Here is a 24,398-nt window from a genome sequence, read left to right as displayed (position 1 = left end):
ACACTATATAACTATCTTTTTATTTAACTACTTATTTCTTTCCTTTAAAGTTTATATATAAAGTCTTTAATAGTTTTATATATATTTTTATAAACTATTTATATTTTTTAATTCTACTATTAAACTAAAAGTAAATAATTAAGGTTTTAAAAAAATAAAATATAATATATCTTTTAAAGATTAATTTAATTAAATTTATTATATAAAACTTTTTATAATAACTTTATAATCTATATTTATAATACTATTTATTATTAAAAATATATTTTTATATTAATATATTAAATTATATTAATTTAAATTAATATTATTAATTTTAATATAAATTAATTTATTAAATTAAAATTATTATAAATTATAAATTATTTAATTTTAATATTATTAAATATTATATATTATATTATTATATAATTTAAATAAATTAATTAAAATAAATAAAAATAAAAATTATTATTTTTAATTAAAGTTTTAATTTTATTTAAATAAATATCTATTAAATAAAATTATTTAAAAGTAGTTTTTAATTTATTAAATTAAAAATAATTAAGTAAGGTAATTATACTTTTATTATTATATATAATATTATTTTAAATTTATAATTTTAATAACTTTATTATAAATAAAGAAAATAATTATTAATAATTAAATTTATAATTATATAAAGGTAAATCTTTATTTTAAAAAAGTTATTAATATTTAAAATAGTTAATATATTTTTAAAAATATTAAAAATTATAAATTTAATTTAAAGAAAATTAAAATTTATAAAAATTTTAAACTTAAATTTAAAAGCTTTTTTAAATTTAACTTCTTTAAAAAATATTAAAAGTTTTAAAAAAGTTTAAATAAAGTTAAATAAAGTTATAATAATATAATATAATTAAATAAAAATTAATTATAAAATTATAATTATAAGTTTTTAACTTTATATTTAAAAATATATATTTTTATAGTTTTTTATAAAAACTTTAAATTCTTTTTTATTTTATTATATTTTTATATTATTAAAAATTAATAATTATTAATAATAAAAATATAAACTTTAAAGAAAATAAATTTATTATATATATTTTTTTAATTTTTTAAATATAAAGTTAAAAATTTATAATTATAAAATTTTAATTAATCTTTATTTAATTATTTTATTATATTATAATTTTATTTAATTTTATTTAAACTTTTTAAGTTTTTAATATTTCTTTTAAAGAAATTAAATTTAAAAAAGTTTTTAAGTTTAAATTTAAGATTTTTATAAATTTTAATTTTCTTTAAATTAAATTTATATTTTTAATTTTTAAAAATATATTAATTATTTTAAATATTAATAATTTTTTAAAATAAAATTTACTTTTATATAATTATAAATTTAATTATTAATAATTATTTTTTTATAATAAAGTTATTAAAATTATAAATTTAAATAATAAAGTATAATTACTTTATTTAAAAGTTATTTTTAATTTAATAATATAATAAGTTAAGTAATTACTTTTAAATAATTTTATTTATAATATAATAAAGTTAATAAATAAATATTTATTTATAAAATAAAGTTAAAACCTTTAAAAAATAATAATTTTATTTTTATTTATTTTAATTAATTTATTTAAATTATATAATAATATTATATATAATATTTAATAATATTAAAATTAAATAATTTATAATTTATAATAGTTTTAATTTTTAATAAATTAATTTATATTAAAATTAATTATATTAATTTAAATAAATATAGTTTAATATATTAATATAAAAAGTATTTTTAATAATAAATAGTATTATAAATATAATAAATTATAAAGTTATTATAAAAAGTTTTATATAATAAATTTAATTAAATTAATTTTTAAAAATATATTATATTTTATCTTTTAAAACTTTAACTATTTACTTTTAATTTAATAATAAAATTAAAAAATATAAATAGTTTATTTTTTATAAATTATTTTTAAACTTTTTTAAAAATTTTAATACTTTATTATAAAATTTTAAAAGTAATATATTATAAATTATTTCTTTATTTTAAATTTTTAAAATTAATTATATATTTAAATAAAAGTTATAATATTTATTTAATAAAAGGTTTATTAATATATATATATATATTTAAAAGAATAATTTTAATTAAATTTCTTTTAATATAATTTATTTATATAATAATTATTTTTAATTTAACTTTATTATATAATTTCTTTATAATATTAATATTATTATTAAAATAATATTTTTAACTTTATTTATATATTATAAAGTTAAAATTATAAATATTTATTATATTATAATTATTATTATTAATATTATATTCTTTTTAAATATTAAATATTAAATATTTATTATTTTATAAAAGTATTATATATATCTTTAAATATAAATAAAATAAAAGTGAAACTATATAAGCTACTTAAGTAGTATATATTCCTAGATATTATATATACTATATAGTTTATAAGACGATCTAAAATATCTAGGAGATTTCCACTAATTCTAAAAGTCACAGGGACAAATTAACGAAGCACGTGGAACAATCCTAATGCTTTTCACCGGCACTTATAAGCTCCTCAGGTAGTGGCGGGAGCTACCCGGGTACTAAGTAAGGTACTTAAGTACCTAGGTAGGTACCTAGGTACTTACTGGAGATTCAAAGATCTCAAATATATGTGACGCCCGCATGCAGATGGAGCAGCAATAGCATGCCCTAACTACGCAAAGCACAGCTTGCACACATGGCCTCTTTAGTAGAATCGTTGAAGGGGCCATTTAGATGGGGCAAAGCTTGAGGCTGGGTCGTCCTGGTCTGTTTCGGCGAGGGTGGCAAGCATTTTCAATATGGATCATTTGAAACTGGAAGACAGGAACTTGGCTAGCCCAAACAACGGATGGTGGATGGTGGCTGCGGTCGCACCTAGGAACTGTAAATATCCAAGAACCTTGGTCGAATGGCTGAGTACAACGGATTATGCACGGTGCATGTGAGAGGGCTTGAGCGACCCCAGCTGAGCGAAGCGGGGAGGCGACCACCTCACACTTCGCATTTGCAACATCAGCCCACCTTGGGGAGACCAAGGGCAATAGCATCCCATCGACGGCCAGTGAGCTTTCTAAATTCACCCACGCTCGGAATCATTTCCACGTCAAGAAATCTCGGGCTCATGTGAACACAATGACCTGGTCCACCTCAGCCCCTGCCGCGGGCGTCTCAAGAACCCAGCTCAACGAAGTAAGGCGCGTCATTGCCCAATGTCCTATAATCGACGGCCATGCCCATCCTTTGCTCAAGCCGGATGCCCTGGCCAAGTATCCGCTGCTCTCCATCACTACCGAGGCCGCAGGAGATGCCATCCATGCGGCATTCACGAGCCTGTCGCACCTGCGCGGTGTGAAGCAGCTCGCTCACGTGCTCGACTGCGCGCAGACGTGGGAGGCTGTTGTGGCTGCCATTGAGCAGCGGCGGCTGGAGGATTACGATGACTGGATCAGTGAGTGCCTGGATGGCATCGAGACCATCCTTGTCGATGACGGACTGGATACACCTGATGATGCGTACGACTACGATTGGCACAACTCGTTCACGCGGAGCGGATGCAAGCGCATCGTCCGGATCGAGACTGTGGCGGGCAGGATCTTTCAGAAGCATGCTTCCGAATTCAAGCAGGGTGACAGCTCCGAGGATGTCTTCGACCGAGCTATCGAGGAGTTCGACGCCGAGATCCGCAGTGCCCTCGAGGACCCGGAGGTGGTAGGCTTCAAGAGCGTGATTTGCTACCGCACCGGCCTGGATATATCCGCTGTCGTCGATCTCACGGTTGCGAAAGCCTCCTTTGATGAGATTGTGACGGACTACGCTGGTCCGGCGGAACTGGTGAGGATACAGCACCCAGGCCTCAACGACCTCCTCGTGCACCGGGCAGCCGCGCTGATCAGCGAGATGCCGGGACGGGAGAGGAAGCCGCTACAATTCCACACTGGCCTAGGAGATAACGATCTCACTCTCGCCAAATCATCCCCGGCGCATCTGCAAGAGTTCATCCGAACATATCCCAAGGTCCCGATCGTGCTGCTACATGCGGGCTACCCGTTCACGCGAGAGTTGGGCTACCTGGCGACAGTCTATGCAAACGTGTACGCTGTGCGTGCTACCATCCTTTTACCTTCGAGCCCAGACTGAGGACTACATCCACCATGAACCCCAGATCATCCATTTTCCAAGCTGTGAGCACTTCTCTGGTAATCATTCCACTGACCATTGATCCCGGACAGGACATTGGTGAAATCTTCCCGTTTGTCAGTCAAGATGGTCAGGCTATTGCGGTGCGCCAGATCCTCGAGCTCTGCCCTTGGTCTAAGATAATGTGGTCCACCGATGGCCACTGGTTCCCGGAGACCTATGCGCTGGCCATAATTCAGATCAGGGAAGTCTTGGAATCGGTGAGTTCGGTCCGACGCCAACTAGTGGGTGGTCTAATTTTCTAACTGGGCAGTAGGTCTTGTGCGACTATGTCCGCAAAGGTGCCATGAGCTGGAAATCCGCTATCGAACTTGTTAGAGACATTCTATACAAGAATTCCAATAAGCTCTACCACCTCGGACTTTCATTTTCGGAGTGGGAGACGGACTACGAAGGCGGTGACGCAATGGAGGACGAAGCGACAGACCTCGAGATCTTCACACATGTCATTCGGGGCAAGTCAACGCCGGATTTCATCCGAATTTGTTGGACAGACTTGACGGCGATGCCCCGGATGAGAATGATCCCCTTTAGAAAGCTCATCACGTCGCTGGAAGAGGGAAAGCCTGTGGACATAGGCATTACGAAAGCCTGCCTCGGCCTATTGCAGAATGACCTGATGACGCCCGGAACTAGCGCCAGTGGGGAGTACAGACTTCATCCTGACTTTTCGTCCTTGAAGAGCGGGCCCATACCAGGACATTTCAGCATGTATGGTGACTTCCGCGAGAAAGATGGGTCTATCGTGAGTGGCTTGAAGAGATATCACAACTGTGGTATGATTCTGTTCCCAACAAAACAGAAGGTCTGACCAATGATCGCAGGTCCCGCTTTGCCCCAGAACGCAACTCACGAGGGCCCAAGAATATGGGGCAAGGCAAGGCTTGTCCTTTCTGGTAGGCTTTGAGATCGAGTTCTTGCTCCTCGAGCGCAGTGAATCTGGAAAATTCGAGCCACTGGACAAGGACGGACACTCTTGGTCTGTATCCCGCTTCTTCACGAATCAAAAGATTCCAAAGCTCCTCGCGGATATCACCAGGGAGCTGGAGTCAATGGGAATCTTGGTCGAGCAGGTTCACGCCGAGAGCGCACCGGGCCAGTTCGAACTCGTCCTCCCAGCGTTGCCTCCGGTCCAGGCGGTTGACACCCTTCTCCATACAAGAGAGGTGATTTCTGCCATGGCGACGGCAGCAGGATTCAAGTTTACACTGTACCCCAAGCCTTTTCCGGGTATATGTGGGACGGCGGCGCATGCGCACATATCTATAGCCTCGACTGGGGGTGACAGGAAGGAGACATACGAGCCCTTTTACGCAGGAATCCTGAAACATCTACGCGCCATCATGGCGTTTGCGTATAGCAACCCAGCGAGCTATGAAAGATTGGCCGATGGGGCGTGGGCTGGAGGGAGGTAAGTTTGTTGTTCCGCGCATAGGACATCCCATGGGATAATGATATCCAATGAGACTGACTGCTTGGTACAGGTGGGTGACATGGGGCACACAAAATCGCGAGACGCCCCTGCGCAAAATCGAAGATAGCCATTGGGAGTTTAAATGTCTCGACGGACTTGCAAATCCGTACCTGGCGCTGGCCTCGGTTCTTTTCGCGGGCACCCACGGTTTCATGGCCAAAGAGAAGCTAATTTGGCAGGACTGTGAAGTCGACCCGGCGAGCCTGACGGAGAACGATCGCAAGGAGCTTAATGTCTCGGAGATGTTGCCGGGTAACGTTGAGGAGGCTCTAGAGTCTCTTGAAAAGGACGCAGAATTAAAAGATTTGCTAGGTTCTGAAGTGGTCGACAGGTACTCTGCAGTCAAGCAGTTCGAGTCCAAGTTCCTCAACTCAATGGAGGACGAGGAGAGGCGGAGATTTCTCATCGCACGGTACTAGATACCACTGGCCGAAACATCGAACAATGTCAGGAGTTACAAAAGCATGGCGGACCTGCTAATTAGTTACAATGGTATTCATAATCAAATGTGACGGCCAACAGCTAAGCCCACAGGTGAGCAGCGGGCGGAAAGATTATTCGTGGCACGCAGGCGGCTAATGTCTTGACTCTCGTCAACCCGCCCTGGTGCCCGTCTGGACCTTATGAACATTCTTTAGCAATGGTCTCCATCGCCCTGACGTACTCGTGAACCTCCTTCGCCCCCACAAGCGTAAGATCCCTCCTTCTCCCCTCAAATACAATATGTGGCACTGAATCAATGCCGTTCGTCACGGACTCCCTCAAGGCGGTTTTTACTTCAATCCTACCCTCGCTCTCATCGTCCACCACAGCCTTCGCTTTCTCTTCCTCTATGCCAGCCTCCAGGCACGCTGCCACCAGGGTCTCGGAGGAGCTGGGGCTCTGCTCCTCCTCAAAGTACATACGGTAGAGCGCGGCGACGAGCCTGTTCGCCGTCTCCGCACCCGCCTCCTCTTGGAAGTACTGGATGACGCGATGCGCCTGGAGCGTGTCGGCAATGTCGCCGCCGAAGCTGAACTTGATCCCGCTCGCCTCGCCGAGAGTGCTCATGAACTCGACAAACATGTCCATCTTGTCCTTTGAGCCATCGTACTTGCGGTCTCGCTGCCAGGCGTATTTTTCCTGCGCGGGGCCGAATGAAGGGTACAGTTGGTAGGGCAGGAAGCGAACACTGAACGAAACCTTCGAGGTGACCTCGGGTGAGAGCCGGGTGAGCGCGAGGTCGAGGCGCTTTTTGGCAATGTACGTCCAAGGGCAGATTGTGTCTAGAGTGAAGGAAATCTGCGAATTATACATGGTCGATGCGGTTGAAACAACAAGCAGTAGCGCTTAAAGTGATGTATTCTTGCTGTGGGATCACGGCTTTGCACATTGTGTGACTGTGTCGGGGCCGCACATCCACTGCAGAATCTATGGCCGGCGTCATAGCCTGCATGTGGTCTGCCACCACAGACTCCCTGCGGGGAAGACGTCAATTGGTCGGCGATCGTTGCGCTATTGCTTACCGCAACGGCAGATGCTTAGACTGGCTGGCGGATACCCGCTTGCTAGGCTAATAGCGTTGTCGTCGTGGGCCTTAAATCCAAGACAGGTTAGTAGGAAGTCCCTTGCTTGTACAAGCCGTCCCCGTAGACATCCGCTGAACTACTGTGGTTATTTTAGGCAGCCAATACCTACCTAGGCAAGAAACACTGAGCACCTACTGACATGACAAGGAAGATCACAAGACGGGATGGTTCCTAGAACGACAGTGGAAACCAAGACTTGGTATTACTCTAACTAACTTGAAAGTTCTAAATTGATTTACCCACTCATTCACTGATACCATTATCATCACTTGAGCACTCAGTGATACTCTTCATTAGTCTGAGCAACACAAAACTCCATTGGACCAACTCAAAGCCATAGATACTCGGTTCGATATTCTCAGGCAGTAAGGGGGCCTTCTGCCTTTGGCCCCTATCTTCCAGATGGGGCCGCAGAGCCACAAGTACGCGCTCAATCTCGTCCACTGAAAGACCGTTCTCGTCGGGGTTGGCGATGTCGCGAGAACACGTCCATCCCCAGCCGGCGATCCGGTTTGTCATGAGCTGAATAACCACGTCCACATCCTCAGCGCCCCAACTATCAGACACGAACAGTTCAGCCATCTCCCTTGCATTCATGATATCCTCGTCCTGGAGCGGTGCCGATCTCAGCCTCGGTGGCACTTGCCAGGTGGTTTCGTTTATAATTCCCATGCGTATAAGACGTATGTGACGGGTTAATGCAGTGGTCAACACTCAAGTTCCAGCATTTCGTGTTTTTTTTTGTTTTTTTTTTTTAAAAAAAAAAACACATATTGAAAATACCCACAAAAGTGGCCCCCTAAATAAGAGTTGGCAATGCTCACCAGAGCCCTTGCAACGGATAGGTTCCACTGCACCAGCATCCAAAGATCAATAGGCAATATGGTACTGGCGAGCCAGTGAGCTGTAAGTTCTGGTCCTTTCCGTTACCAGTCCAGCATCTGTCACGCTTACAATTTCTCAGAACGTATCAGCACAGGCTCTGTCGCAGTCCACTGATCCATAGCAGATTAGCTTGACAAAGATGCACCTGATAACCCCTGGCTACTGATCCACTCAGACGTATTTAACTTGGATGTTATCTCCTGGCGCCGCTTCTGCGATCAACGAGCCGGGATCTCGGGCAGAGACGACGACCATGGAGGACTTTTACCAGGACCGTACTCCTTAAGTATGAGTTTGGCGTGCTCGAGGTAAAATGCGTCACTGCTCGCAAATTGCACGATGCAGATCTTCAAACCGCGACTGAGCACGTCAGGTACATGGGCGGGCCACTTAGATGATACAAGTTCCCAGCAGGATTTCCCGAGAACTTAGATATCGTGGCTGATGACCTTTGGAGAGGTCAAGCCATCATTCGCTACATACCTGAGTTCCTGGTCTGGCTTGGCCATACCCTGGCAGAATGGACCGGGGTGAAGCTTTCACAAGAGTAGAAAATCCTGCACAGGAGCAAGTATCTGGTTCGGAGTGGCAAGATGTTTTTTTTTTTGGGGGGGGGGGTGGGGGTGGGCAGAAAAGGTCCGCTCACGCCAGGGAGGGGACGGTCCCAAGTATCGGTCTCCCGGCCATCGGAGACTTGTCAACAAGGGTTAAGAAGATCTGAGTCAATGTTGACACGCTGGGCTCATGTGAAACTTGCATCTAATATCCCTAGTAATCAGAAATGATGCTTATATTTGATGCTATCCTTGTAGAGAATGGATACCCAAGGCACTGCGTGAGTTCCACAGTTTTCCTAGGCCTCAGCTGACGCTCGCAAGACGTACGAATGGACTGTTGCTGAAATAACAGGTTTTACTTGCCCGGCTAATATCTAGGTCAGATGTCACCAGTCTCTGTAGCGGGGTAAGTCCAATCAATATATGGAGTACAGTAGACTAAGTAGTCTACTGTATTGTGGTAAACTAAGCACTTCAGTAAGCAAGTACTCGGTGTAAGTCACCCCCCTGCAGCAATCAGTGGATACCCCCGCAAAGTCAGGTACCGCACCACGCTGCACAGCTCCAGCTCGGCGCGCCACTTCCCGCGGCGACGCCCCAAGCCGAGACCCTGTCCCTGGAGGTACAATTTGGCGACCTGTCCTTTGATTGACAGATTCGTCCCAAGAGCTCTAGTTTCCAGTTTCCACAAGCTGACGACGACGACAACCTGCGCCCATTTCTTCCACAGGCGGCCCAATTGCATGATCCAGGTCTGTGAGCAGGCATATATGGGGTCGAGGTGACAGATTGCGACTTTTTGGAAGTGCCCACATCGTGGATCGGCTGCCAAAGTCTCTAGGCGCAATTCCTCTCTGTCGACCAACCCCTTCAGTCACCCGACCGAGCACAACGAACCAACCCAACGAACCAACCACAGAGGCGTGCGATCAAGACGATTTCTCCCCGACCCCACGAGGTCTCTCTCGGCCAGCCATGGCTTGGCAGCAAAGCCCCTACGACAGTCCCTACCCGAACTCGGGTCCTCACACCCCCATCAACGGCTTCAAGGACCACAAGCTGGATGAGGATGCCTTCGGTCCAGCACCTGGCAACATCGTCAGCGCATTTGACGCCTTCCGTATGTTCTGTCCTCATCCCCAAGCCAACCAGAACACCCCTGCCCCAGGAACTAACACCTGTCTCGCCTCCTCGCAGCCAAGTCGAAACCTCAGTATGTCACCCGGACCGCGGGCGGCGGGAAGTGGACCGTCGCCATGATCTTCGTCACCCTCATCCTCGTCTGGTCCGAGCTGTCGCGGTGGTGGCGCGGCACCGAGCAACACACCTTCGCCGTCGAGAAGGGCGTGGGCCACGAGATGCAGATCAACTTGGACACGGTCGTCAGGATGAAGTGCTCCGACCTGCACATCAACGTCCAGGACGCCGCCGGCGACCGCATCCTCGCCGCCTCCAAGTTCAAGCGCGACCCCACCTCCTGGTCACAGTGGGTCGACATCAGGGGCAACCACAGGCTCAACAGGGACCAGAACGGCAAGATCGTCACCGGAGAGGGCCACGAGGAGGGATTCGGGGAGGAGCACGTCCACGACATCGTGCGGCTGGGTGGGAAGAGGGCCAAATGGGCCAAGACGCCGAAGCTGCGGGGGCCCAGCGATAGCTGTCGCATCTTCGGTAGTCTGGATCTGAATAGGGTCCAGGGCGATTTCCACATCACTGCCAGGGGCCACGGGTACATGGAGTTTGGGGAACACTTGGACCACAACTGTAGGTTCTGATGGGATCCACAGGCACCCTTTCCCGTACTCTTGAACGCCAGGTCTGACTGACGCCCGTCACCCCCAGCCTTCAACTTCTCGCACATCGTCAACGAGCTGTCGTTCGGCAGTTTCTTCCCGTCCCTTGAGAACCCTCTCGACCGGACCGTCAACGTGGCCACGAGTAACTTCCACAAGTTCCAGTACTTCGTGTCCATCGTGCCAACTGTCTACAGTGTTGGACAGGCTAGCCATTACAGCGATAACACCTTGTTCACGAACCAGTACGCCGTCACCGAGCAGAGCACCGAGGTCAACGAGCGCGTGATCCCTGGCATCTTTGTCAAGTACGACATCGAGCCTATTCTTCTGCAGATCGAGGAGTCAAGAGACAGCTTCCTGGTGTTCCTGGTCAAGGTTATCAACATCCTCAGTGGTGCGCTCGTCGCCGGACACTGGGGCTTCACGCTCTCGGAGTGGGCGAAGGAGGCGTGGGGCAAGAGGCGCAGGAGGCACACCGGCATGATCGGTGTCAGTGAGAAGGATGCCTACAGAGACTAGGTTCAGACCGAGCAGGGTTATCTACTTCTCTAGTTGAGGGACTGGACTTGTCTGATGCATTTATACCAATCTGCCATGTATAGAGCACTAGGAAGGCGTCAGGTCAAAATGGATTTGCGGTTTCAATTTCACGCCTAACGCCTCACAAGACCCGCCAAGCACGAACAGGGTACCCGTTCATCAAGCTGCCTTGGGCTTGACCAGTCTCCCCCAGACACGCGGCATCAAATCATGCGGCTCCATACTCGTCTCGATTTGGACAGTCTGCCAAACGCCGGCGTCGAGAAAGGCCTGTTTAGTGACCCGGTCAAGCCGGCACCCGCCGAACACACTCGGCCAGACCAAGCCCCAAATCCCTGGGAGGAGGCCAAGCCAGTGGTCAGTTGGTCCATGTATCGCCGGATGATGCTTACGCGCACTCGAGAGATAAGACTGATGGGGGTTGACTCACACTGCACGGCCCTTGTCACCACGTCTGTATTCCGACAATGCTCCCAGAAGAGGAGCTCTCCGCCGGGCTTCAGGAGTCGATAGAGGTGCCGAGCCTGCTCCTCCGGGTGTGGAACAGAGCACTGCCCACCCGCTGCGCGTTACCAAGAGCCATCCGCTTCGGCCTTCAGGATCGCCAAAGGAGGAATGAGAGGGGGGATGGGGACTAACTAGCACCTGCATACAAACAACACAGTCTATGCTCCCCTCCACGACGCCGTACCGCGCCAGGGTCTCGCTATCCTCAACGCCACAGGGCACGAGCGTGTACTTGCCGTCCTGCCCCAGAGCCGTCTCCCGGAGGCGGTCGTTGAAGGCCGGCGCAAAGGCCGTATTGGGCTCCACGCCGAAGATGTGGTCGACGCGCGCGGCATCGAACCGGTCCAGCTGTGTGCCTGCGCCGGGCCCGAGGTCCACCACTGTGCCGTGAGCTGCGGGGACGAGGGAGGCGACGGCGGTCGTGGACTCGAAGGCTATAAAGTTGTGACCTGCGCGAGGGATTGTCAGTGAGAATTATGCCCTTCCTGCCGTGGCAAGCTGGTGGGTCGATACAGCGAGGGGTGCGTGGCTCGAGAGGAGCCTTGGTCTTGTGCTGTGCTATGTGTGGGAGCGGCAGAGCGCTGACGGAATTCCCTTCAAAACGAATGCCCGGTCGAGGACTGCAATGGAAGGGGTGCAGCGACGACTTTGCGGAGGAAAGAAAGTCATCCAACGTACGTGCTGCCGTGTAGAACTCGGCAAAGGCCTGATCACGAACGTCGCTATTTCTGAAGAGCACCCTGAGCTCACCACGGCGCAGACGGGCCCAAATCTCCTGGAGGCAAACTATGAACGTATGAGCGAGGAACAGGAACAAGGCTCCTTTTCTGAACACGGATACAGAGGAGATGAGAATTTCTCTCGGGGCCAATGGGTACTGTGCCCGAAAGAAGACATAAGAAAAAAAAGTTGACTTGCACCAGGCCGCGCCCTGAAATCTGGTGCGGATGCCAACATATCCATTCAGCCTCGCCTGAAGGCCTGGGTACAGAAAACCCCGCCGTGAAGTGGTATCAGGGTTAGACATGCCTGGACGGCAGACAGTCCTCAAAAGAACTCGATTGATTTCGGGGGCAGAGTACTCGAGTAGCTGCTGTTGGGGGGGAGGAACGCGAATAGAGGACGGGGAAGAAATGTAGGCGTTGGCCAGTGGTCACGGGCCAGACACTAGGGTCGAAAATAATGGAGGAACAACATGCATGGCTCTTGTATCGTGGGGAAGGAGAGGAAGCGGCGCATGTAAGTCCCTTCACAACGTTAATCCGTGCCGGCAGGGGAGATAGAAGAAGACGACCGAACGAGATAATTGACGTAGGAGTAGGATGCCTGCCTGCTTACTATCTGCGGAACCCTATGCATCGTCCTGATCGTGACCAATCGTCTGACACCGTTTCAAAGGGATCCTTGTCATTCTGCCCCATGATACCATCGCTAGATTAGCCCCCAGATCACACTGGGCAAGGCTCGGGGTTAATCGCTCGGAAACAAGTACAATTTGTCTATTCACCCTATGTAAAAATATGCACCATCGCCCTCTACCAGGACCCATGCAAGGTATCGTGAATCTATATTGTATCGCAATCAGAAAATGTACCACCATCCCGAGACGATCACATCCCCATCATGTTCGTCGTGCTGAGTCCTGCCATTCTCTTCACCATGAGCCACAACTCAAATGCCTTGAGCTTGACCTCGACGCGGAGGAAGCCCAGCGACGCGGCGATCAACCTCAGCGTGTTGGGCGGCCACAGGTACGACCCATGATGTCTGATTTGCTCCATCTGCTCGTTGAACACCGTCCTCATACAGTACCTGGCAAGGATGAGGAAGTTCCTGATCGGCCCCTGCCGCGTGTGCAGGCTCTCGTCGAGGCTGCGGGTGAGGTCATTGGTCTTGAGGATCAGGAGGATGATCCTCGGCACCTGACCCAGCAGCTGGATGAGGTCCTCGAGCAGGCCCTCCTGAAGAGCGCTGGACATGGTCTTCTGCTCATCGGGCGACTTGGGCTTCATGATGGATGACTGGACAACCGTGAAGTCGCGGCCCGTGATGGCGGATGCGAACAGGGGAAACTGCTCGTCTGTGATGCCGGCCACGTCTTTGGTGTGCTCCTTCATGCGCTCCATATCGCCGTCCAAGAGTGCCAGCCACATCTTGGCGTACGACCGGCGCATGCTGGTCTCGATATCGCGATAGAGCCCATGGTCGTACAAGATCACGTCGAAGTTGGCGCCATACCGCCGCGAGTCGTTCTTGCGGATGGAGATGTTGCCGCCGTGCGGATCGCAATGGAGCGGTGCGCCTTCGCCGAAGATCATCTCATTGAATATATGGGCCAAAGTCGCCGACACCTCGTCGCGGTCGATGCCTTGAGAGTCGAGATACTCCAGGTCGTCCAGCCGGTGGCCAGATTCGCAGGCCATCACGAGGATCCGCTTCTTCGCCCAGATGACCGAGGGGATAACGAGCGGTATATTCGGGAACTTGGCGAAATAGGCCTTCGTGCGCATCGCGTTGTCGGCCTCACACTGGAAGTTGAGTTCCTGGGGCAACGACGCATCCATCTCCTTGGACAGCCATTCTAGATCGTACTCCGGGAAAAACCTCTTCAAGGTTGTGAAGGTGAACCTCGTCAAGGCCAGATCAAGGGGTGCCCAACTCGCCAGGGCTGGATGTTGCACCTTGACTGCGACCCTCTGACCCGTCTCCTTGATGGTGGCCAAGTGTACCTGAGCCAGGGAAGCTGCCCCGATCGGCTCGCGGGAGAATTCGGAAAAGTAGTCGGACAGGTCCTCTCCCGTGTCTTTTTTGAACATCTCCTCGATCGACTCGATTGAGGACACCGGGCACTTGTCTTGTAAGGGTATGAATGTCGTCGTCCATTCGGTTGGTAGGAGGTAGTTCATGGCACTCTGCAAGCATGTCAGCGGCTCTGCCTCGATATGAACACGACGGTGGGAGTATGGTTGACCCGCGTACCAGGTGCTGCCCCAGCTTGATGAATATCCCGCCATTCTTCTCCAGGACCCTCAATGTCCTCTCGGCACTCCTCTTGTGGCAGCTCTTCAGCAGCGAGCTCTTCTCCTCCTCATCTTGGATCTGATCCCTCTGGTTCAACGTTGTTCGGTAGCTGGACGAGGCCAAGTCAGCTTCGAGGGAGGCGTGCGTTTTGAGGATTGACGCACTCATTTATACAAATGAATAGGGCAGATGCCACTCTCCCTGCTCTCTCTGCGCCTTCGTATGTACCTTTGATGTCGTCTGCCACGGTCAAGAGACCTACTCCAGCCGCGCCTCCGGCGTACAAGACAAGTTTCCTTGTCGGCTTCGTGCGCCGTTTCGTTGAGCTGTTGGATTGGAATCTCTTCCCAGCGGCAAGTTGTCGACGCATGGACGACTGGCTCGGGGCCGTCTTTGTCAGTGAGCTACGGCATGACGTGCATGTCCATTGCGCCGGGCTGGCGGAGACGCGCCGGAGGAACGCCGACGAGATTGAGGTGTTCATGCTCGAGAATGTTGCATGTTTGTCAAAGCAAGGCTGGGATGCAGTAAACAGGACTTCAGCTCGTCATCATGGAATAAGTGGAAGGGAAAAGAACTGGTTAGAGTTGATTGGCGGAGAGAGGGAAAAAAAAAGGAACGAATTATCGCATGCGGGTTTTTGCCAGCAGCAGCCGCGAATGGCCGATCACTCTGCTATCCCCCAACAGTCTTCATCGGGGGCAGTCGCCTTCGGCGGCTCCGAAGTCTGGTCCCGGCCGAGGCTTGTGCATTAACACGACCGTCGGTTTTCCGCCCTGCGATTAATAAACTGCAGGAAAATCCACACCGAAAAAGAAGCAACTTCGGTTGGAGTTGCGTATAATTCATCTTTTTTTTTTATCTTCTTCACCTCTTTGCTAATTGATGCTTTCGTTTCTCACGACGCATGCCGCCCAGCTTCAGAATTTTGGTCGCGACTCAGGCAAATCCATTGTTGTCATCAAGCCCCTGCCCAGAATGCCACTTTTCGCCTAATAACTCTCTCTGTCTCCAAGTCTCCACATTCCCACCCAAGGACCCTGTTCACAGGCGGGAATTGCCTCTAGTGTAGAGCTCAAACTGAACAGTGGCTTTAAGCAGCCCGAGGACAAGCTCAGACCCTCGCTCGCGACCAGACCCATCCGATGAGGAGGCCGATAAGGAGGACATGATTCCCTTTTCACTACTGCCTCGCTGGCGATTCGACCTCTGCCGGGCGCGGCGATTCTGGCCGTGGGCTGTTCAGGAATGATGCAGGACTGCGAAGCCTGGGGCTCGAGGGCGCCGACTCGAGCTGCGCCGTCCAGTTCAGGATCTTGCTGCCCTTGTACTTTGTGGGCTTGGAGCCGATGTCCGACCTGTCATCGTCGAACCCGTCTTCCGTGTCGGAGAGCTCCATCCCCCTCTGCGCATCGCGCTGCTCGACTTCGTGGTTCTCCTGCTCCAGCTCTCGGAGGGTGATTGTTGCCTTCTCTGGGAGGGGGCTCTGGGGCAGCGGGGTTGATCTCCCGTCCCTGGCGGGGTTGTCTCCAGCTCCGAGGCGAGCCGCCGGTGGGGGCGCCAGGAGGAGACTCATGCGTCTGCACGTCTGTTTAAGTGACTTTTCATCGCTCTGATCGAGGCTGTTAGTGATGCCCTTGAGGACATCGACGGGGAGTGTAAGCAGTGACTTTTCAGCTGTGGCTGCGACCGAGGCCATTTTGACAGTGTGGGCTTGTCTGGGAGGAGGAGTAGTCTTGGTCAGAAGTCTTGGTGGTGAGAGGCCAGCTCGGTGACAGGCGAGGGAGGTCGTCCAAAGATCGGTCTAGTCTGGCTGCTAACCACCCACCAGACACAGCGCGGATGGGCTGGCTATTAAAAGCTGCGCTTCGACAGCCGGGGCGGCACGCATGACGTCTGAAGACCAGGCATCATCGTTGCTGAGCACTACTTGCGGCGTCTGATGTTTGATCCTGCCTCTGGCAGGCAGTTCGACCCGACCAGCCTGTCTCGTTCCCTTAGGTAGGTACTTAAGCTTAAGTAGCTTGAGTAGGTACTTAAGTACCGATCCGAACCCTCGGTTCCGGTCCTCACTGCCAGACTTCACGAAAACGTCCGTGCCGAATCGCAGGCGGGCAGGTGCATGTTGTTGCTGATCCCGCACTTCTCTGCCAAGCGCTGTCAAGATGCGTCTGGCATCCTGGCATCCTGCCCTTGCTCCTCCGTGGAGTCGGGGACGTGGAGTCGGGGACGTGGAGTCGGAGACGTACGCCGCTGCTTGCAGCAAAGATCTGCACCAAGGTCAAGCTTTCTAGGCCCACTGATTAGCACTTATTTCGCCTCTCCACACCTCAACCTACACAGTCGTTCAACCAAGTTGCCTCTGCTGTGCAATGGCGCTGAGGGCGACGAGCTCCTCTACATGCTGACACGCCTTCACTCTCGGACACGCCAAAAGTACATTTAGCAGCACTCTTGGCCCCCTGGCAGGACTGCTCAGCACGGCCACTGACTCTGTGGTGCCGATGAACCCGAGATATCGCTTCAGTTCGGCCCGGCCTGTAGCTGTTGGTAATTTCAACCTCGTGGATGGTTACTAGATTTGACCTTCACATGAGATTGGAGGACTCCGGCTCTAGCCACAAGTAGAAGAAGCGATCCTCCATAGAGCTATCAATGTAGGCATAGCCTTCGGCTGACTCGCCGATGGCTTGACGGGAATACATTGAAAATGGCCAGCATCTCGAGTGATCTCGTTTTCAATATCAAAGTGGCAGAAACATTCGACTCTGGATTTCTTGGCGCAGCTTGAAACCCTTGGTGCTTTCTGTCCTCGGCTTGACTGGCATTCTCATCTCAACGGCCGAGTGACACGGACGACGCGAGAGCACGAGGACATGCAGTGTTTTACCCTCGGACGCCAGATTGCATGCGTGGTAATCTACCCGAGTGCACAAGCAGGTGGGTCATTTAGAAGTGGATATCGCTCGATATTCTTCCCCGATTCTGACACTTCCCACTACCGCACCCCTGCCCAGAGGAATCTGCCCACCATGGCACGGTCGTGGTGCAGCGGATGCTCAGGTGAAGAGGCCATGAAGCCCATATCACATCATACGGATAACCTGGAGGAATCTGCGCGCACCCGCCTCTTTCACGCTCTAAGCCACCCGTGGACATCACATCGCAGCCCCCTTTCACAGCCCCCACTCACTCCCGTAAGCCAATCGCGCACCACGCTATCAAGGCGAAACGGCGCGACCTCAACAGAAGCAATGCTCGGCCGCCAGCTCCCGGGTAGACCCAAACATGTTTGCCTCGACTTACAGCATTATACCCAGTCAGTGCCTGAATTCTCCGCGCGCAGGACGCCCTTGGGGCCATGATCAAAGAGTCATGAGCGTGCATGGAATCCACCCGGGTCTGGCCGGCGGCACGGCTGTGAACCCCTGGGCCATACTACTTTTATCTTGATCCTTGGGAGGAGATTGCCCTCTCACCACCTGTCTGCCACTATTCGATCCCTCACATTCTGAAGTCTAGAGTCAATAAGCTCGTTATTCTTTTAGTATGTGGACGGCGCCACCCGGCACCTGGCCGAATCGGCCCCATTGTGGGTGCTCCTGGATCCGGGGCATCGTGTATATTATACGCTCGTCCTGTCGCGCTTCTTTTCCAGGGCTCCTTCTTCGAGGTGTTCGTCCATGCTTTCATTAGTCTTCCAAGGTGCCCCCGTCGCTCTTTTTACCAAAAGTACCAAAACAGTTCCATCCGGACTCTGTGTTCCTTTCGTTAGCGGGTAGAACCTCGCCTCCTCTTTACCGAATACTCGAATACCAGTTGACGCTTTCTTGCGCTCACGTTCTCTTCGAAAACATGAAGCTCCAAGTCGTGCTCTTCGCCATCTCGGCTGTCTGCGTTTCCGCGGCCTGTCCCGCGGGAAAGAGACCAAAGCCCTCCCCTTCGGCGGCGCCAACCACTGCCTCGGACGCAGCATTGAAGTCCGAAGCCCCGGTGGTTGCAGCAGTGGCGGCAGCCCCGTCCTCCGATGATTCGAATACATCATCTTCTTCCAGTAGCCTGACCAATGTCTTGAGCGCTGCGGCCGTCTCCGGCACTTCCACCTTCTACGGGGGAAACCTCAACGGGGGCGCGTGCTCCTTCACCACCATGTCGGTAATTCCGTCCGGGCTATATGGTACGGCGTTTCCCGGCTCCGCTTGGAACAATGCCGCCAAGTGTGGTACTTGTCTCGAGGTGACAGGACCCAATGGAAAGATCAAGGTCATGGTAGGGCCGTCCTCCACTCACCCATACCATAGTCTTCCACCAGCTAACTTGGAGTCTTAGGTCGTTGATAAATGCCCAGAGTGTGAGCAAGGCCACCTCGATCTCTTCCAGGACGGGTTCGCAAAGATCGGCTCCATCCCTGCGGGCAGGATCGCTACATCCGTAAGCAGCCAGAAATTCCTCAATGTACATATCGTGATGTTCCATGCGCCTCTTTTCGGCTCAAAATGGAGTTTCAGGTCTTCCACTTGTTGAGAATCTTGAGGGCCTCAGGCAGCGTCGTTACCATCTACTTGCCACACGTCGAACCGCATGGCTGACTCGAGTTGTTGCAGTATACCGAGATACCTTGTGGCATTTCTTCGCCCATTGTCCTTCACAACAAGTCCGGCACTAGCGCGTACTGGTTCTCCATGCAGGTCGTGAACTCCAACATGCCTGTGTCCAAGCTCGAAGTCAGCACCGACGGCGGAAAGACGTGGCAGGCTACCACTCGAACAGACTATAACTTCTTTGAGAAGTCCAGCGGGTTCGGCACGAGCACTGTGGATGTCCGTGTTACCAGCACGTCTGGCAGCACTATCACAGTGAGCAAGGTCTCGGTTGCGTCTGATTCAAAGGCCACCGCGGCATCGAACTTTGCTTGAGTCCGCCCCGAGGAACTGTCTTCCAAGAAGCATGTGATCAGAACCTCATTATGTAAAACAACCTTTTATTTTTCTGTATATATTTCAGGCCCAGGTGTTCGGCCCTGGGCGGTGGGTAGCATGCAAGACCAACAAATGGAAAATTACATAAGGTAGCAAATGGAGTACAAACACTTATCTCGGCAGTCGAGAGTCGTTGCCTCGCAGCGCTCAATGAGTTCAAGAACCCACGTTAACTTCTGCGGTTGCTGTGAATGCGTAGATCCGAGGTAATTAGTCATTTCTTGTCAAAGGCGAGACACGAACGCGAGTGACGTGATTCCACACCATCGTCGTTAATGAAGGCCACGATGTGATGACGGTTCCACTTTTGACAATGCAAAGAATCGAGAAATCTAGAGGCCATGTTGAGAGCGCTGTCAGTTGGAAATGGCGGGCTCGCGTAGGATCCAGCAACACCGCTGAGTTCAGAAGCCAGCCCGGCTTTCATCTGGCCATCCCAAAGGAGTGCCGTCAGATATCATCTGTGCCTGATGTGACTTGTGGCAGGGTCGACGATTGATCAGTGCGTGGTGATGATGGGCGATTGAAGTTAGGAGGCTTATCTTATCTTTAATGGCTCCACTCCCGCCCAGCAAGGACCCCTGAATGACGCGCTCTACTGGACTGGCACATTAAACCCGGACCGCGTCGGCTCGGCCATCATCACTTTAAACGTGCAGGTCATCAGCAGCAAAGACTCGGAATGCAGCACTACTTGCGCGACTTGATCTGAGGCAGGCGCCCGTACCATATTTAACCGCAGTCAAATCTCGAGTGCTCCATTTCTGTCGCCACGAGCCATGTTCACCACAATGGGCCTCCCTCCAGTCTTCCCCGGCTTTGCCAGCCACTCGCCCTCCAGCCTATCCTCCCCTTCAGCCCACCGACCAGCCATCTCCTCGCCCTTGTCATCCAGCCCCATCCGCGCAACAACGCCGCCGCCGCTGTCCGCACGCGACGCCAATGCGCGGAGGGAAACCCAGTCCTCACCGATATCCGCGTCATGGTCGTCGTCGCCAGGCACCACAAAGCCCGTTAGCAGGTTTGCGGCGCGCCCCACGCGGCCGAACCCAGTGGTTAGCCAGAAGCGCGAGGCGGCGCAGGAGAGCAGGCGCAAGTTATTCCTCAAGAATGTTAGGCAGAGGGCGGAGGATCAGAGGTGGGAGAGGCGGGGCGGCGAGCAGGAGGTACGTGGTCTCTTTTTGTCTTTGTCCTTGCGAATGAGAAGAGTGGCGTCCGTGTTGACAACACCGAGACTGTGCTGACTTCTGGTTATAGCTCCTCAAACTTGAGTGGATCTCCCTGAACAAGGACCTGCAGCAGGCAAAGAACGCCGACCTCGATGGGCATGTGTTCGAATCGGACATTGAGGAGGCCTCGCGACTACGTGAGGAGGAAGAAGCCGCCGCCGCCGCCTCCGGCTCATCAGCGGCTGCGCCATGGGGTCAAGCAGGACAGAGCAATGCCAACGTGGACCAGATGATGGTGGACACTTTGGAACGAGAGCAACGAGCCGAGATCGAGGAATACGAGGCCATGGTGGCGGCAATGCAGAACGGCGCTCCTGACGGACATCAGTGGGGCGAGCATGATGAACGACAGCCGCCGGATTCGCCCCAACTGTCTGACGACGACGATGACTACGACGCGCTATTCATGGACTACCTATCTCAGGAGCAGCAGAGTGCAGCACCGGCGCCTATTTCTTCGGGAGAGATGGATTTATCATGATAATGCGTCATTCGACTATTGGCTGTTATCCGGCCGTAGTACCCGCGCTCGCTGCCCATGTCTGGGTTGAGCCAAGACTGATCTCTACTGTACTGCAATGAAGACGGCTCGGCGTTCTGGGGTTAATCATAGAAATGGCGTATCGAGGTCAGGGTTAATTATTTGTCATAGGCTTGTATTTACAGACTACAGGACATTTCACGGAAAGCGCCTGTAGCTCATTGAGGATTACAGGATTCTGCATCAGGAGCATTCAAGGCGTCTTGTGCAGAGGGCATGTCGCCGACTAGGTCCGGAGGTGGAGACCCGGCAGCCTGCATCTAAAAGAAGGAGATTTGATATTAGCAGGAATGAATTTGCCCACACCTTGACAGAGGCAGCTTACCTTCTGCATCCTGTCCACAATATACTCCCGATCTGCCGCATTCGAGTCCGAGTACGTGCTCTCCTCGAACTTGGCCACGATCTCCTTGACAAACCCTTGCTGGAGCTCATAGCGCTTCCTGTCCTCCTCCGAAACGGTGTCCTTGTTCTTCTCCATCCATTCAGGGAATTTATCGTTCAGCTCCTTCATGGGCTCGTACAGGATGTCTTTGTTGGTCAGCTGCTCCATCATGCCAAGCAGCATTTTGGAAAACTCCTCCTCACTGCCCTCACCCAGGCCGCCCTCTCCCAGGCCGCCCGTCTGCATCTGCTTCAGCAGCTCTGCCATGAAGTCGTCCGATCCTTCGCTCTGAGCAGCGGCAGTGGCCTGGTCGCCCGAGGTCTGCATGCGCTCCATCGTGCGGCGGATCGTGTCCTGGAACGAGGCATCCGCGCCAGTGGACGACGATGCCTGAGGACGGTCGGCAGACCCTGAGCCCGGCGCTGCGGCACCTGTCGGCGATCCACCAGTGGTGGCCGCTGCTGCGGCGCCGAGTTCCTTGAATATGCTCTCAAACTGGGCTTGCATCTCCGGCTTGGTAATGTCAGTAATTGCAAGGTCTGCAGTGCACAGATAGGGTTTGCTATACAGAATTCTCCATCTCCCCCATCAACTCGGCCATTCCAGCCTGAAGCTGCTTCGCAAAGTCGTCATCCGAGAGAACGTCATCCTCGGCCGTTGCGGAATTGTCTTTTGAAGCTGGAGCTGGAGCTGCTGTCGTTGAAGGCCAGCCCGGGCCAGCGGCTGAAATTATGGGCTCTTTGGAATCAATTTTGACTGAAGAGAAGTCATCCAGCATATCTGTGTTTCGAAGGTCAGACACGTCCAGACCCCGCCAAAAGACTCATTGTCACATGCCATCGAGGTCGTCCAGATCGTCCTCATCGGGATCCGGTACATCACCCACGTCCTCCAAGTTGACGTCTTGTGCTACCTTGGGGGCATCCTTCGAGGCCTCTGTATCGCCTGGCTTTGTTGCCATCTTCTATTGCCAAGTCCAACTCGGGGGTCCTCGGTTTGGGGGAGGGGTGTTTGTTGATTAAACAGTGACTGAGGGGCAGGCAGGCAACTGAATAAGCTCTTGTCTTAGACTCCCGAACTTGCTTAGATGCTGGTCTCCTTTCAATGCTGATGTGAAAGCTGCAGGCTACTAAGATGAAAGGACTAAATGGACATAAGGCAAGCAAAGAGTGTAGGATGAGAAGATGCCAAAGAAAACACCCGAAATTCCAGGCTACTGGCAAGTGTCTGAAGGTGGTCGATCAATGCCGAGGAACTTCACTCAGCCCTGCTCCAACCGGTCTCCTCCAGCAGCAGCGACTGGCAGGCGGGTTCAGTCGAAGGTCAATCCCCGCAACGGTTCCATTGGCGTAGTGGGGCAAGAGCCCAGGGCTCCAGTGCAGGCTAAAGATCACCAGAGCACCTTGCCGCCTTCTCTTTCAGGGGTGTGCTGCTACCTTGCGGGTGCCTTTTTGCCCAGGCTGCCCAATCCTTGTCCAGTGTGGGTGCCGCGGGCTAACAACTTCGATATTGAGGGACCAACAACCGTCAGAGCCTCACTCTGAGCATCACACTACACACTCCCACCCTCCCCCTCCAGGCTTCCTGGTCTGCCCCGACCCTTTGTCTTGTTCAGAAAGCATTTCAAGGTGCTCAACTATCCCTCTCTCCTTTCTCTCGGTCATTTTGATAAATTGCCCTTCCCATCCAGCTTCGGAATTTCTGCGGTGACAGCCTCGCTCAACCAACCGCCGCCACTCATCAAGCCCATTCAACGGGCTGATCTCGGCTCCTTTCGGAAACCCTTATCGTTGGCCTCGTCCGCCGACACACATACGCATTGTGCGACCCGTCCCTCTGTTGCAGACATGTCCTTGTGTATGAATCGTCTCCAGGAGGAGCGGTACGTGCGGCGAATGCCTCCCAAACGTGTCGTGCATTTCGAAATTCGCTGACGGGGTGGCTGAACAGAAAGCTCTGGCGGCGTGACCATCCATTTGGATTCTACGCGCGACCAACACGAAACAGCGAGGGCATTCTCGACCTCAAGAACTGGGAATGCGGCATACCTGGCAAGGAGAAGACCATCTGGGAGGGTGGCCAGTTCAAACTGACCGTGCAATTCCCCGACGGTAACTCGCCCAACTCATGAAACTCGAGAGGCAGACAGCTGACCCTGAGACTTGTTTGTCTACTTAGAGTACCCAACAAAGCCCCCAAAGTGTAAGCCGAACATGGCCGAATCATGAAGTCCTGGGAGATACAAGGCACTGACAAGATGGACAGGCAAATTCGTCCCACCTCTGTTCCACCCGAATGTCTACCCAAGTGGCACCGTCTGCCTGTCCATACTGAACGAGGAGGAGGCCTGGAAGCCAGCCATCACAGTAAAGCAGATCCTCATCGGCGTCCAGGATCTCCTCAACGACCCCAACCCCGAGTCGCCTGCGCAGGCCGACGCCTACAACTTGTTCAAGAAGGACAGGGCGGAGTACGAGCGCCGCGTCAAGCGGGTAGTGCGCGACAACCCAGCCCCTTGAGGAGCGGTGGTTCAAATGCACTGCTTGGACTTATCCACTCGATAATGTGCTTTGGCAGGATTTTGCGGAGTTCTAGGCAGGGCGGATACCAGGCAGGGTCGGTCCAGGTGATTCATTTACAAGGAGTTTGGAGATTCGACCTCGTTGCGCAACTGCGCAATCATCT

General features: G+C 50.1%; 10 protein-coding genes across 10 annotated transcripts; 5 read left to right on the top strand and 5 right to left on the bottom strand.

The window, feature by feature from the left end:
* The first annotated feature begins 3,017 nt into the window (after positions 1-3,017).
* KVR01_001191 (uncharacterized protein) lies at positions 3,018-7,185 on the top strand. Its single transcript, XM_044786717.1, has 5 exons — positions 3,018-4,129; positions 4,261-4,428; positions 4,485-4,973; positions 5,053-5,639; positions 5,713-7,185. Exons 1-5 carry the CDS (start codon positions 3,164-3,166, stop codon positions 6,119-6,121), a joined length of 2,619 nt encoding a protein of 872 aa, XP_044649146.1. The 5' UTR covers positions 3,018-3,163; the 3' UTR covers positions 6,122-7,185.
* On the bottom strand, positions 6,324-6,998 carry KVR01_001555 (uncharacterized protein; the record flags this gene model as incomplete). The annotated part of the gene is made up of 1 exon (XM_044787892.1): positions 6,324-6,998. The coding sequence occupies one exon, from the start codon at positions 6,996-6,998 to the stop codon at positions 6,324-6,326; it is 675 nt and encodes a 224-aa protein (XP_044649510.1).
* Positions 7,186-9,687: 2,502 nt separating the features above from the next.
* KVR01_001474 (uncharacterized protein) lies at positions 9,688-11,030 on the top strand (the record flags this gene model as incomplete). The annotated part of the gene is made up of 3 exons (XM_044785172.1): positions 9,688-9,832; positions 9,910-10,479; positions 10,558-11,030. The coding sequence occupies 3 exons, from the start codon at positions 9,688-9,690 to the stop codon at positions 11,028-11,030; spliced, it is 1,188 nt and encodes a 395-aa protein (XP_044649429.1).
* Positions 11,031-11,210: 180 nt separating this feature from the next.
* Positions 11,211-12,585, bottom strand: KVR01_001560 (uncharacterized protein; the record flags this gene model as incomplete). Its single annotated transcript, XM_044791621.1, has 4 exons — positions 11,211-11,386; positions 11,482-11,602; positions 11,691-12,007; positions 12,072-12,585. The coding sequence occupies 4 exons, from the start codon at positions 12,583-12,585 to the stop codon at positions 11,211-11,213; spliced, it is 1,128 nt and encodes a 375-aa protein (XP_044649515.1).
* A 448-nt stretch (positions 12,586-13,033) lies between these two features.
* Positions 13,034-15,176, bottom strand: KVR01_001808 (uncharacterized protein). The gene is made up of 3 exons (XM_044783403.1): positions 14,744-15,176; positions 14,538-14,688; positions 13,034-14,470 (listed from the first exon to the last, which is right to left on the bottom strand). The coding sequence occupies exons 1-3, from the start codon at positions 15,061-15,063 to the stop codon at positions 13,169-13,171; spliced, it is 1,773 nt and encodes a 590-aa protein (XP_044649763.1). The 5' UTR covers positions 15,064-15,176; the 3' UTR covers positions 13,034-13,168.
* Positions 15,177-15,762: 586 nt separating this feature from the next.
* KVR01_001550 (uncharacterized protein) lies at positions 15,763-16,470 on the bottom strand (the record flags this gene model as incomplete). Its single annotated transcript, XM_044788244.1, has 2 exons — positions 15,763-16,346; positions 16,401-16,470. 2 exons carry the CDS (start codon positions 16,468-16,470, stop codon positions 15,763-15,765), a joined length of 654 nt encoding a protein of 217 aa, XP_044649505.1.
* A 1,203-nt stretch (positions 16,471-17,673) lies between these two features.
* On the top strand, positions 17,674-20,051 carry KVR01_001113 (uncharacterized protein). Its single transcript, XM_044790962.1, has 3 exons — positions 17,674-18,848; positions 18,909-19,010; positions 19,184-20,051. The coding sequence occupies exons 1-3, from the start codon at positions 18,435-18,437 to the stop codon at positions 19,493-19,495; spliced, it is 828 nt and encodes a 275-aa protein (XP_044649068.1). The 5' UTR covers positions 17,674-18,434; the 3' UTR covers positions 19,496-20,051.
* A 286-nt stretch (positions 20,052-20,337) lies between these two features.
* Positions 20,338-21,268, top strand: KVR01_001878 (uncharacterized protein; the record flags this gene model as incomplete). The annotated part of the gene is made up of 2 exons (XM_044791270.1): positions 20,338-20,724; positions 20,816-21,268. 2 exons carry the CDS (start codon positions 20,338-20,340, stop codon positions 21,266-21,268), a joined length of 840 nt encoding a protein of 279 aa, XP_044649833.1.
* A 218-nt stretch (positions 21,269-21,486) lies between these two features.
* Positions 21,487-22,491, bottom strand: KVR01_001249 (uncharacterized protein; the record flags this gene model as incomplete). Its single annotated transcript, XM_044784830.1, has 3 exons — positions 21,487-21,588; positions 21,654-22,226; positions 22,282-22,491. The coding sequence occupies 3 exons, from the start codon at positions 22,489-22,491 to the stop codon at positions 21,487-21,489; spliced, it is 885 nt and encodes a 294-aa protein (XP_044649204.1).
* A 1,069-nt stretch (positions 22,492-23,560) lies between these two features.
* KVR01_001340 (uncharacterized protein) lies at positions 23,561-24,232 on the top strand (the record flags this gene model as incomplete). Its single annotated transcript, XM_044790039.1, has 4 exons — positions 23,561-23,595; positions 23,664-23,824; positions 23,892-23,915; positions 23,979-24,232. 4 exons carry the CDS (start codon positions 23,561-23,563, stop codon positions 24,230-24,232), a joined length of 474 nt encoding a protein of 157 aa, XP_044649295.1.
* Positions 24,233-24,398: the final 166 nt, after the last annotated feature.

Source organism: Diaporthe batatas (genome assembly GCF_019321695.1).
Source record: "Diaporthe batatas strain CRI 302-4 chromosome Unknown Contig00002, whole genome shotgun sequence".
Classification (NCBI taxonomy): Eukaryota; Fungi; Ascomycota; class Sordariomycetes; order Diaporthales; family Diaporthaceae; genus Diaporthe; species Diaporthe batatas.
This window is presented reverse-complemented; position numbering and strand designations above follow the sequence as displayed.